A 14,090-nucleotide genomic window follows, 5' to 3' on the forward strand; every position below is an offset into this window, starting at 1 on the left:
CTATGCTGGTTGCTAGGTTAAACTCATTGGTTGCTATATTGGTTCCTGGTTGTAACTGTGGAAGTGGTTGCTAGGCTGTTGCTAGGGTATTTGACATGGTTAATAGGCTGTTGCTAGCGTATTTTACATGGTTGCTATGCTGTTGCTAGGGTACTTAAGGTGGTTGCTAGGCTGTTGCTAGGTTAGTATATACATATGTCATCTGATGATACACATTATAATGATGGGTAAATTATATCTCTGTCATGTAGCATAATCACACAATAAGCCTTTTTGTGCCATAAGGCCATCGAGTATGAAAAAATTGAATGTTCGGCGCGGTCTGCAAAGGGTTAATATAGTTGGAATGGCTGAACAGTTAAATAGGTGGATAGTTTAAATGGTTAAATTATTTAATAGGGAATTATTGTAGTGAGGACTTATTTTGAAACAGTTGTGGGCAGAGGAAACAGTTGAACAGGATGTGTAGTCTAGTAACCTCATTGTAAGTGCCATACACACATGCTATATATTGTTTTTTTCAGCAGGGTCTAGGCTACCCAAATCTGCCACAATTTCATTTATTAATACTTGCATTGATTTAATTTTGATTTTTAAATAATAAAAATACAAAAAGCGTATTATAAAAATTCTTAAACTTTGAAATGTATCTCACCACTGCAAGCTGGCAGGTCGATTTGCCTTACATGTGTGTGTAGAGCATACTGTCCTGAATCTGGCAATATCATTGCCATGGTGGAGGGATTCTCTGGGGCTGAGCAATTTACAGACATATGTGGTGTGCGCCTTACAGAAATAAATGGCATTTTTTTTATTTAGTATAGCCTTTATTGGCTAGTCAGAAACTTTGGGCTGTATTTTGCACACCAGCGCATGGCGTAAAACTCGTTTTCCACCCGCGCAAAGTTTAATTCGGTATTTTGCACGTTTATTTTTTAAACATCGCGCCCAGGGGTGTGGCAATTAATAACCTAGGGAGGGCCTGGCGTGTTGTCTAAAAATCGCTATCGCACACCACCTAAACCTGGTCAGAAGTCAATAGCGAGTTGTTCATATGCTATTTTAAGAGCGCATGTCAACAGTCATATTGGCAGGTGCACGCACCATCCTTCTATCATTCATGAACGCACACCAGCGCACGTCCATGCAAAGCATTAGAAATTGCACGATTACAATAGGAAACATAATTAGAATAAAGATATTACGAAATACTGTACATCTCATGATGAGTAGTTATTCACCATCATTTGCAAATTGGTAATGACGGTTAAAAGTGATTAGGGGAGAGGCGAGACACGATGGAGCACAGCTGAAGACGCACTGTCACGAGATATAAGCAACTCCTCTGCAGGATAAATGTTGTTTTATTCAGTCATTTGAGCATTATTAGGGTAAGTGTTGCTTTTTCCAGCCTATGTTTTCGATGGTAACCCATTGTCAGTCAATAGTGAAAGTAACTGCATATAACTGTCTTCTTTGACTCACACCTTGGTGAAGTTAGTTTCACTTTGCCAATGAGTTCAAATAATAGACGACTGCAAATGTGTGAAGGCTATGCTAGGTTTAAGAATGACTATTTCATACGGTCTCGCAAGCAGCCTCCTTCAAATGCACCGTTGAATGCCAAAATACGGATGCATTTATTTGACATATCGCGCTTTGTGCCGTTAAAGGGAATGACAGATTTAAATGATGTTACGCCCCAAACACACCCATATGACTGATTAAAAAACCTAGGAACACCTTGTTGCGCCATGCGCTCCACGTTTGATAACGAAACCCCTCCCAATGTGAACTGGACATCCTACTAAATTTGAATAGACTTTTGACGAGTGACGATGCACTTTAGAATGTCATGATAGGGCCCATAGTCAAAAACATACCTGTCAACTTTTTTCCAGCTTTTCCAGTCTTCCTGTTTTAATATTTTCCTGCAGCAGTTTTGTAGTACGAATTCTTGCTTTCAGCAGAGGGATAGCAACAGAAAGACAAATTTTGAAATTTCCCTGTATTTTGGGTGAGTAACCCGGAAAATCTCCCTTATTTTCAATGCTCTATGTTGACAGATGGTCAGAGAATGAGAAGAGAATGAGACTGAGGAGTTGAGTCAGCGCAGGAGAGACTTGTGGCTAGATAGGATAACAAACTCAGCGGAGAAAGATATCAGATAATTGATAATAGATAATTCTGATTTGTATAGTGTTTTGTTCACCTGGATTTTGGAAATGTTACAGAGAAATATGATAGCCTTTTCTGCCTCAAGACCATATAGTTGCATCATAGATCCTCCTAGAAGTTATCAGACAAGAACGATCACTGGCTAACCTACTTTAAACTACTTTAGCAAAGTCCTTGGTTGCAGGTTGTAAGCAACAGGCAAACGCAAGATACAATTGCAGTCCAATGAGATGCAGCTTTATTCTCTGCGATCATGGCAATGTTAGACAATGTCGTTGGTGGAACAAATATAAGTTTGCCGACCTTGACTCAAGCGACTTGAACGCCTTGTCGCCTCCAGCTGCGACGTGTGCCGATGTATGAACAAGACAGTTAGGCTATAAATATCGGGGTAAGTTACAACTGACAATAATGACGGATCTTTACTTAATCAGGGCTTAAAATTCATTTTTCAAAATGGGGGGGAATTCCCCCCTTAGGTTATTCATGTAGGGGGGATTTACACAATTTGGGGGGGAGGGGGGGTCGATTCTGATACCAAGTCAAGAATTGCGATTTCAATACTTCGATACTTTTTTTAAAAAAGTGTTTGATTTTGGGGCCCCCACCACCCTGACGTCATCAGTAATATATACTGTAGTGGGATCATTCACAACAGTGGACATCCTAGATTCTGCTTGACTCTCTCCCCACACACAAACACACACTGAAAATGATAGCTTATGTGATATGTTTCTATCATATATTTTTGAATTCATATAGAGTGTATTTATTTAATAATGCATTTTTTTAAAGTATAGCATTTTACTAGTAATTACTAGTAGCTAAACATATTTAGTAATTTGAATGCCTCATATTGACGTTTAACCTATAACACTTAGGCATATCTTTAATGTGGTGTGTAGGTCCAATTGAGTGCACATTGCTGATGAGTAGGTGTAATTGAGTGCCTGTCACTTTAAGAAAATACATGAGAGTAATTCTATGGAGTAATTAGCCCCCCTTCAACCCTGACGGTTTTAGGCTATAGTCGCTAGTGAATAAAAGTTGTGCATAGTGCGGTATGTGTATGCAAATCATTATGTTTTTCTATGTCATTAGATACAATAAATGTTCAAAAAACTAACATGTCGAAGACAATCTTTCTGGGATCAAGTGTTGACGGTGACCTGAGCTAGCAGGATAGTTACCAAGGGGCTCTTTCCAGATGTAAAAGTTTGCCATGGTAGCGTAGCCTATTTGCGTAAGCGCAAAAGTGGTTCTCTCTCTCGCTCTCTCTCGTGTGTGTGTGTGCCTGCATGAGGCTATGTTCAATTCAACTCGGTAGTTGATCAGTCCGGTCAATAGCACCGCATTCCATACACTTAATGATTGGCTATATTAACGTCATCAGACAGGCTGTAAAAGTGTATCGCGGAATTTCTCGCATTATGATGGCTAGAGTTGCGGGACTTGAACAAATTATGCGCAATACCCGCAATCCCGCAGTGAAATTTAAGCTCTGTTAATGCTATTGAGTCTATTAGATATGGGTCCACAGCTATTAAGTTTATCTACTCTTGATATTGACGAGATAAAGCCATTAGGCTACTGTGCTCTGCTCCGATCAAATCTACGCGCTACAGGTGATTGTCACATAGAATAGCCCATAGAACTGGAATGTCATATCAACAATATGGCTGCGGCGGTGTTTGCGAATAAGCCCTATTGCGTAATGGCCCTATTGTGATGTCATCAGCCCAATGTTAAGTCTATGGGGAAATTTTGAGTAGTTTTTAATTAATAGTTTAAAAAGTATAAAAGTTACAAAGTTGAAAAGTCATACCACACGAGTCCTTTAGAAGACCTATGTTACAAAGTTTGAACAGAGTTTGTACGTTAAATTGTTCAAGTTAAATTGGATGCCGAAAAAGTGGTTGGAAGAATAATATTAAGAAGCCTAGGAAGAACAGTACAGTGCATTTTCATGCTCATGAACTTTTAATGACGAATAACCATATTGCTGTTCAATCATCTCAGTTTAATTGCCATTAAAATATATTTTTCATTGTGAGTGACAGTGTCTGAAAATTCAGTAAGCACAATGTAAGTATTCTCACTATCTAGTGGATTGCACAGTAACAGTATTAGCAAAATGCATGTGAGTACTTGTATTACCTGCACAAGACTGAGGGAGCACAGCAACGTCTGGGCTTCTGCCTATCTGCATGTTCCATCCACTCAAACTGCTAGCAACATGCTCCAAATAATTCCTATGATAGTTATAGTACATCTGATCAGTGAAAGTCACAAATAAGTCTTCATGAAGGTTCATATATTTAATAGTTACAGTTATGGTTATAGAATTTGGCAGACGCTTTTGTCCAGTGACTTACAGACTAAGAACCTTATACCTAAAATGAACAGTAAACAGTTTTTAAAAGATGGTAAACCAACATTAAGCAAAATAATAACAATATTGTAAGTACAATATCAAACATCAATAATGACAACAAACAAATGTTCATATTTAAAGGACCAGTGTGTAGGAAATAATGGAAAATGAATTGCAACCATTGCAAAAATTATCACCATATGTCATCAGAGAGTAAGGAAACACGATGAATTGAAGTAATGGCTTATTTGACAACCTGAGCATCGCCATTGGCTATTCAACAGGAACAGAACAGTCTGAAAAGTATCCGTATACTTGCAGAAAATACTTGTGCGAGCAGCAGAGATTCGTAATGGCAGAATAGCTTTGTAATTCAAAGACAAGCAACTGTGGAAGGTTTAGTACCTGTGGAATATATTTGTAAGTGAAGGACATATGAGTAATACTTAAAATCGTTCGTGTTATTTTTTTGTTAAATCACAAATTAGTTTTACAGTTACAAATCTTGATGCACACACACACAATACATATGAGACACTTCTCATCCCTAAGGTGGTGCAAAAGTCTGTGCACTTGCAGAAAATATTTGTAACTGTAGGACAACTTTTTGTGTGTAGAATAGTGATTTGTAATTGTAGAATATGTTTGTAATGGTAAAATATTTTTAACTGTAGGATGATTTGTAGCTGTAAAACCGATCCGTACCTATAGAATATATTTGTAAGAGTAGGGCATATTTGTAATTTTGACAATTACTTGTACAGATCATTTTTACAGTTACAAATAATTTCTACCGTTTCAAAACGTGATACACACGTACAAAACTTTTGAGTCTAATATTCTTCCATATATTACGAGACAAATAGCCGTTCATTGAACAGGGGCTGTGATGTAATGGAAACCCTTTTGCGTAGCCAAGTAGGCCTAGCCTACATTGAGTTATTGTTAATTGTTGCATTATTTACTTTTTATTAAATTCGTAGGCTGGAATGCCTTGAGTCGCGGCAACAATTGTGTTTAAATGTAGCCTGCTTCAGCCTAAGCTCGAAGGGGTGGCAAGCGAATGAGCTTGAGAGCGAGTGTTGGAGTCTTTGCCAACAGTATTAATCCAACCAATATAATAAAATATTAAGAGGTCTTATTTCATTGAGTTAAATCAAAACAATGTCTTGCTGGTGGACTGATAGCCCTACTGGCAGGCAATTGAATGAATTATTACCCCGTCTTATATTTGGGGACCGGTGTTACAGTACATGGCTACTGGCTTCCATGTTAACTGGCTTGGTTGATGACGTTTCACGATTGATGACGAGTCTTTGACAGATGTGGCTGCTTGCAGATTTGTCACTTTCTGATATCATGTTTAAATGTCAAAATTGTCTGTAGGCCTAGAACATGCACTGAACCTATATGCCACCCAAAAAACAAACACCTAAATAGCATAACCACTAATAATTTGGACTGCTAGCTTGATAATCAGACGTCTACCTACTTTTGCACCATCTAAACCAGCTGACGGCACAGAAATTGACTTGAGTTGTACGATTAAAAAGATGTCAGTTAATGTTATTATCATTGTAACAAGTTAACATAGCTGACCATGTTATCTGGCTACCATGTTATCTTGCTACCTTTGCCCAAGCCATTTAGTAGGCCTTCAAAGTTTTTAAGGTTTACAAGCGTTTCACTGAGGTTAGGCTGTGGCCGCCCCTACCTGAAGTGTCGGTAGAGGCACGATCGCCAGCAATTAAATCAAATATAAATGTGTTGCCTAGGCTAATTGTGTATCCTTTTGTCCAACCTTTTCTTTTAAGAATTCAGTTCATGAAACACAGGCACTGAAACGCACACTGCAATGGGCAGGAGAAGTCTCGTGTCCATATTTTACACAAAATTTGCGCACAGTGAGAGTCAACACTTATAGGGCTTATAGGCTATATGTTAATGTTGCTGACATGTAAACATGGGTAAACATGGGTTTGATGTTTTTTTGATACTTTATTTCTAAATTCTGGTAAAGTGGTGCTTCTCCTGTGACGCAACAGGTTAATGACACATTGCTGTTTCACACAAGTAAGCAAGCTGATCTGATGTGTTGGCCTTTCTCTGCTGGCTATTGTGATGGAAATAAGATGTCTATTCAGTGGATTAAGGGGAGGGGAGGGGTGGTGTATTAGCACAGAAAGCACAAAAGTCAGATGAGGGGGAATTTTATGGTCTCTTGACCACTGTGAATGGCAACAGATTTTGTGCTTGAGATTCACATAGAAACGGTTGTTCAGATACATTCTAAAGAATGTTGGATTCAAGTTCAGTGTGTTTGGCGAAGCTTGTTCCTCAGTATAAGCCAATGAAAACGGTAACAATTACATTTAAAAAGACATTACGCAATGTTCTTCTCTCATTTTGGCAAGTAGCCGTATAATAATCGGGATAATGTTAAGAACGCCTGTCATTATCGGGAAAATAAGCCCCAACAGGACGAACTGGACCCCGATGCGAACTGGACCCCGATGTATTTTTATGAAGTTATACATTATCCCTAATAGCTATGTCACTGCGTACCAAGGCCATTGATTAACAGTCATTAATTAATATAGGCCTATCAGCCATGTCAAATCCAAAAGCAACAATCAATAAAAATCAGAGTATACTTATAAAAAATAATATTTTGCCGTTCTTAAATTAGTCTACTTCCATGGGGAAAAAATGCATGTATTTCTTAACAGGTAGGCTACCTAGCATCTTGAACCTTTCTTATATCAACTTAAAGTCTGATCAAACTTGATTCAAAGGCAGTCCATAATTCAAATGAAATAGTTTTCTAACAAAAAAGTCTAAACTTCAGCTCCTAGACCATTATTCAAGTGCTTATTTTTTTCAAAGTAGCCTAGGCCTTTGAAACACGCACTCGGAGACAGTATGCACGTTTGATGCGCTTGTGATGTGATGTGATGTACAGTAGTCTACTTTATGCAGATATTTGGTAGGCCAGATTGAAGCCATGAAGATATGATTTCAACTTTGTGTGTCTCTCTCTCTCTCTCTCTCTCAAAAAAAAGAAAACACACCATATGCCTAACAAGTAGCCTGCACCCTAATTAAATAGCTGATTTTTTAAATTTAAAATGTAAAAATTGACAGTGGCCTGGAAGTTAAGTTCAACATTGCAATAAAACTGAATCGAGTCAAGGCTACGGAATGATTTGATAACGTGTTGGTCATTTGTGAAGAGACACATGGATTATGCTGATATTGTTGATCTTAATTAAAAAAACTGCAGTGTTATTTATTCATTATTTATACTCTAGCCTTCCTCTCATCACATTCTTTCATCTCAGATACACGCACTATGCGCAAATACCTCACATCTGAAATGTGACTCATGCAACATTAGTTTGGCTGCTAAAAATAAATATAAAATAATAAACAGTAACAAAAAATAACAATAATGAACAGTCGCAAATCATCTCAAACTACATTCGAGTTGCATGTTTAAAGGAGAATTCCGGTGTGATATTGACCTAAAGTGTGTTGAAACATGATACCGAGTGTGAACGTATGTCTCATAGCCCATCTCGGCTTGTCCCCTGCACTCCAAAATCTGGCGCTAGTTAGCCGATGCTACCAACAGCTTTTTTTTTTGGTGGTGCTTCGCAAGGCTAGCCATGCAAATAAATCACTGTTTTACACCATTTACGAGGCTCAATGTATCTCCACACTTCATTGGTAGACTTCTGAGGGCCCCGGACATTTAAAAAAAGACATTGAGAAGTTTGAAAAAAAAGCACTGGTAGTTTACTTACAAGACGATTTATACAGACAGTATCTTCATGAAGTTTAGCGTTTGCAGCCATCTTGAATTTAGTCACGATAAGTCGAGCGACGAGTAACAATGAACAGGTATGATAAGGGATCAGATTCCAAAAATAATTCCGTGGAAATGCATGGATTCCAGTTGCTACTACTGGAAGAAACTGGAATCCATGCATTTCCACTGAATTATTTTTGGAATCTGATCCCTTATCATACTTCGTGAAGATACTGTCTGCTTAAATCGTCTTGTAAGTAAACTAACATTGCTTTTTCAAACTTCTCAATGTCTCGTTTTAAATGTCAGGGCCCTCAGAAGTCTACCAATGAAGTGTGGAGATACATTGAGCCTCGTAAATGGTGTACAGTAAAACAGTGATTTATTTGCATGGCTAGCCCGATACCGAAGCACCACCATTGAAAAAGATGTTGGTAGCATCGGCTAACTAGCGCCAGATTTTGGAGTGCAGGGGACAAGCCGAGATGGGCTATGAGACATACGTTCACACTCGGTATCATGTTTCAACACACTTTAGGTCAATATCACACCGGAATTCTCCTTTAAGAAACCAACTTTTAAAATGTTCCCGAACCCCCGGTTATATAGGAGGTTTTACTTCTGGGCTAAAGCCACAAATGTTTTCAACTTCTAGCAATGCCTCTGATTATTATTATTATTATTATTATTATTATTATTATTATTATTAATATTAATATTATTATTATAAAGTGCTTAGAGCCGCACAGAGGTTGATCCGCCGAGCTTCAACAAGTGAGGTATGGTTAATTAAATCCATTGACAGTTCATTGCTCCTGCCAAATGGATCGCCGAACGGGCAGTCCACACCAGCGATGCCACAGCCAAAGCCGTATATGGCTCTCCATATACGGCTCCATATCCGGCTCTGGCCGCACCGGACTTAAGCTGCCACCTAGTGGCGACGGTTGTAATCCATTTCACGAAGCTGCGTGAAACACACGGAGCGTGAGTGAAACGACGATTTCAAAATAGCACCCACTGTAAAACATGATGAACGCTTTTTGTAACGTTTGCCTGCAAGACATTTACTATACAGTTGAACAGTGTACAGTGGGCAGTGCTTCGACTTGGCCAGCTTCCCTCGCGGTCCGCGCGCGGGATCACGCGGCATCATGCGACTTTAATTTGTATTTTTCCAGTGACGCTGCAACGACGCTGCAACAACCGGCAGAGGTCTCAAGTGAGCAGGGTGTCTCGTAAAAAGAAATGGAGCTGGAAAACCCTACACAGACTTCACTACAGACTTTAGCAGACTGGTTTAGAAATAATTTAATAGCCAGAAATATGCCTGCCCTGCCCTAATAAAGAAATATTTGGTTAACGGCGAAGTGAATCCCGTTTGCAGCCCGTAGAAGAAACGCAGGACAAATTAAACATTCTGGTTTTCTCCGGAAAAGCAACGATGATAGACAGACATCATTTGGACAAAATATAGAGCATATTAACCTCCGTTGCTCAGCCAAATGCCTTCCTGTTACGTCCTGTTATCACGGAGTTACAGGCGATAAACTATTTTTGATGGTCACAAGTTTACTTCATTAGCGTTTATTTCTTTGATTATTGAAGAGTGTTTTTCATTTAAAGGCTTGACTTCGTGCTTATTCAGATGAGCATTTAGTGCTGTCCCCAATCCCAGACGTTCACATTGCATGTTTGTTTGTAATGGATGCAACCGCGAGATACGCTTGTCATAGGCGCCGATACCGTGGGTGCTCCGTCTCTCGGCACCCACTGAAAACATTGAGCACCCACGTGTGCCAGCTTACAGTCCCGCTAAATTTACATTAATTTAAAATCAAACATCGCAGTTTATGTTAAATTCAGCATCTCTCATAATGTGATTGGATATGTTGCTGTCAATTCCCTACTTCATATACTAATCACCAATGAGAGCTGCTCTCAATATGAAAATTCCTGACACTTCCCACCTGAAGAATTAACGCTAGCTTTGTCGGTCTTCAGCCCCATATGTTTAAAATGTATATAGCCCTGAATATCATTTTAAAAGTAGTCTGACAAAGCTTATTGTTTTGTGACACAGCTAAACACTGGTACCTCATAGAACGCCTATAACATAGCCTAGGTGGTCGCAACTCACAAAAGTAAAGCAGATAGAAAGAACTCTCACGCAAATCTAGCCTACAACACGCAGACAGCTTTATCTTGGGGGAGAGAGCGTCTTGTGCTAGGCTGTGCTTTATGATTGTTGCCTTCTGATTGTATCTTGCTAATTCACTGAACTGCATTAGGTGACACAAATGGTATTGCCTTTATCTTATAACTCCTTGTCTGAGCGACTACCAGGCCTATGGTTTTTAAAAGTCAGATGTTCCCTGACAAAGACATTCGAAAATTAAGAATGTTTATTGACTTTAAAAATACACTAATTTTTGCAAACTCCCTTCATTCAACCCTTGAAGGGATCTATCATCTGGTGCGCTATGTAGATAGGAAACCAGTAGGTGGAGAAACCAGAAGGCACACAACACCGGAACGATTTTAAGGCTATTTCGCATAGGCTACTCAAAGGTGCTATTTCACACGCATTATAGCGACCCCCACTCACCGGGGTTAGGTGGAAGGTGTTAATAGACGATTGGCGTAGCCTACAGTGGACTAGGGCTGTCAAAATTGCTCAAAAATGACGTTCGAATATCCCCTCTAAAATAAACACATGTATTCGAATATATTGGAATATCTAGGCTATATTATTTTATGCATTATGTCAGTGACGCCGCATCATGTAATTTGTTTTTAACTTTTTGTATGGTTATTGCTTGACAGGGGGGATCCCAAGCAGCTTTCAGCCATAAGGCATTTCCTAATTCACCCGACACTGATATTCAAAATGTTGAAACTATTTCGGCATAGCCTATAAGCAGTTTAATTAAATGTAATGTTAGTTGTAAACAAACGGGCTACTTGGTGAGGCTTGGCCTCACAGATGCGCTCGTGCCTTAACTCATTGAGTGCCAAATGCGTTGAGTGCCAAAAATCGTAATATTACGTTTTTAGCTTTTTTTTTAAATTACGAAACTAGACACTCTAACACACCTTATATGTGATTTTAGGAACTCTGTGATGAATGGAAATTAAATATATGACAATCGAAAACTCATGAAAACGCACAATCTGGACATTTTATCTGGACATTTTATCATAATTCGGTTGCCGCTTTGCGTCGAATCAGTGACGCATGCACGTCAGGTCAAAACCAGGCCATTTTCATGGGTCTATCACTAGGTGGCAGTCTCGCCAGGTCTCGCTGATCACTTCCCGGAAAGTTCACACAAGTAAGTAACAGGCAACACTTCATATTTCATGAAAGACGTTATATCTCCATTTCTAGAAAAAACAGCGATTTTGATGAAAACTACCACTGTTTAGCTTGGGATTTCTCAGGAACAGAGGCGTGTAGAAATACACTGTTTGCACCCACCGAGAGCTTAAAGTCTCACCTTTTAATCGAGCTATTGTATGTGTTCATAGCTATGACACAGAATATGCTGTGGCTGTACAAAAAGAAAAATTGCATCAGACAATTTTTCCAAAGGGTCTATGAATTGTTAATCCGGCCCTGCCCCCAACGAACACAACTTTCCACCTCTGAGACAGCTGAAAAGAAGTGTAGAGGACTCCTAACTCACTAAGACCTACTTACTGTAGGCTGCGCAAACCACAGGCCTTTTTTTGGGCAAGACTGCATTCGAGGCAAGCCTTCTGTTGAAGAATTTTATATAAATCCTGCGCTAACAGTAATCATCCTACCCCCCGCTACCACAGCTGTGGATAGTGTGGCATGCTCACGCTTTATGTCTTCTTGCAAACTAGGCCTATAGCCCAACCATTTACGTCTTCAAAAAAGGATGGATGTACAAGTTTTCTCCTGTGCCTACGATATTTAATCCAGTGTTTGTCAAGTTGCAAAATGCTATTCGTTTTAACAAATTTTTATGATAGTATGAAATACTTTTTGTATAGGGTACTATCTTAATTGCTTTATACTCAATACTTGACCAATGGCTATTGCATCTGTCTATTGAAAGTGAGAATGTGGCATGTGATCTACTGTGTAGGCTTCATAAAATAAAATAAACAGATTGCTAATGGCCTACAAGCTGTGGGGTATACTACGAAGCACGTTAGACATATCTAGGCTATGTAGACATATCGAGGCTTGACAAAGCCTTGACTCAGGGGTATACATTAAGTGATACTACGATAGCAGTTATGTGATATATTTTTCAAACTAGGCTTTCAGCTCAGATCTGTGCGCGTTCTCGGTGTTGGGATGACTTTGGCCAATCGTGTAACGTGGAGACGCACAAGACCGCCTGTATTTAAAAACAATTACTTCCGCATTCATGAGCGATAGCTTTATCTACACTGCGGTAATTTTTTGTGTCTAACCTATAACATCAAATAAATCAATTGCCATCAGTTGTTGTATGGTATGCACGTCCATAGTGGGATATTTGCATGCACAGCACTATTAAAGTGCATTCGAGATCCAAAATGTTAGTAGAGGCGGAGCTCCACCTGTAAGATATATGACAGAATCCTACACGTGAGATAACTTCGTTTTTAAGACAATTGATTGGTCAGTCTGCGGTAGATTACACGATTTGAGCTATAATTTAGCACATAACCTCCTCCCGACCAGGTTTGGTTGACAGCATAAGATGCCATGGTGATATAGCGACGCTAAAACAAATCCACTTTCGTGTCACAGCATACCCTAGCTTTGAGCGCAACATACCTCGCTAACCCACTAATCGAGATTCGTAGTACACCCCACTGATCTGGGGTGCGTTTCCCGTACAACTACGGAGGTTAGCTTTTTACTAACAGGATGCATCGTTCAACTAACCAACATGTAAGTTACGACTGTTTCCCAAAACTGTCATAGGCCTACTTACATAGTACTGTAAGTTTGGACCATGATAGTTTCCAAACTTCAGTAGTCTGGACTAAGGTGGTTAATGACGTTTAGTAGCACGTGAACGGGCACCTGCACATACTTCTGTGGCGCATTGCGTTAAGGCCGACAGATGACAGCCGCCGTTGCACAGCAGTTACCAGCCCCCTGTCCAAGAGTTCGAATCTGGGTTAAGATTTTGACCACAATATTGACATTGTTGTTTACCTAAGTTTATCTTATGTGCAGATCATATTATCAAAATCAGAATCAGCCTTCTTGGCTTGGTTTGCGTAAACTAACAAGGACCCCCCCCTCCATGAAAATCAAAGGCTACATATTCTCAGCTGACTCGTCAAAAAGTGCGCACCACCTTATTATTATCTGCAGGTGTGTGACTTTTTTTACGTGCACATGGCTGCAAGTTGACTTTTTAATTTATGTATTTTCTGCCTTGGGCATTTTAAAATATGGATGTATGGTGGTTAGAAGTGTAAATATCAATTAGAAACTTAAATATATTTATAATTATTAATTTGCAAACAAATAACTGGCGTCAGTGACGTCTTTGACATGAAGATCCCTGGAACTATGCTTCTACTAGCATTCTACCACAGGTCGAGAGGTGTAGTTTTAACTACACAACTTTACGATAGTGGTTGCAAACGTTCGTTGCTACTATGGTTTTGGCAGATGTATTTGTTTATTGTACAGAAAAATAAAAATGACATTGCTTGCAGTAGTGTTAATTTCGTCAAGCGAGACGA

General features: G+C 39.3%; 1 protein-coding gene across 5 annotated transcripts in view; it reads right to left on the reverse strand.

Moving 5' to 3' along the window:
- spag17 (sperm associated antigen 17) overlaps positions 1–14,090 on the reverse strand; it is a 268,746-nt gene that overhangs the window by 140,830 nt on the left and 113,826 nt on the right. For all 5 annotated transcript variants that reach the window (XM_048252172.1, XM_048252171.1, XM_048252170.1 and 2 more), the window contains one exon: positions 4,336–4,430. In XM_048252172.1, the coding sequence (XP_048108129.1) occupies positions 4,336–4,430 (95 nt within the window). The remainder of the gene's footprint in view (positions 1–4,335; positions 4,431–14,090) is intronic.

This window comes from Alosa alosa, chromosome 9 (genome assembly GCF_017589495.1).
Source record: "Alosa alosa isolate M-15738 ecotype Scorff River chromosome 9, AALO_Geno_1.1, whole genome shotgun sequence".
In the NCBI taxonomy this organism is placed as follows: Eukaryota; Metazoa; Chordata; class Actinopteri; order Clupeiformes; family Clupeidae; genus Alosa; species Alosa alosa.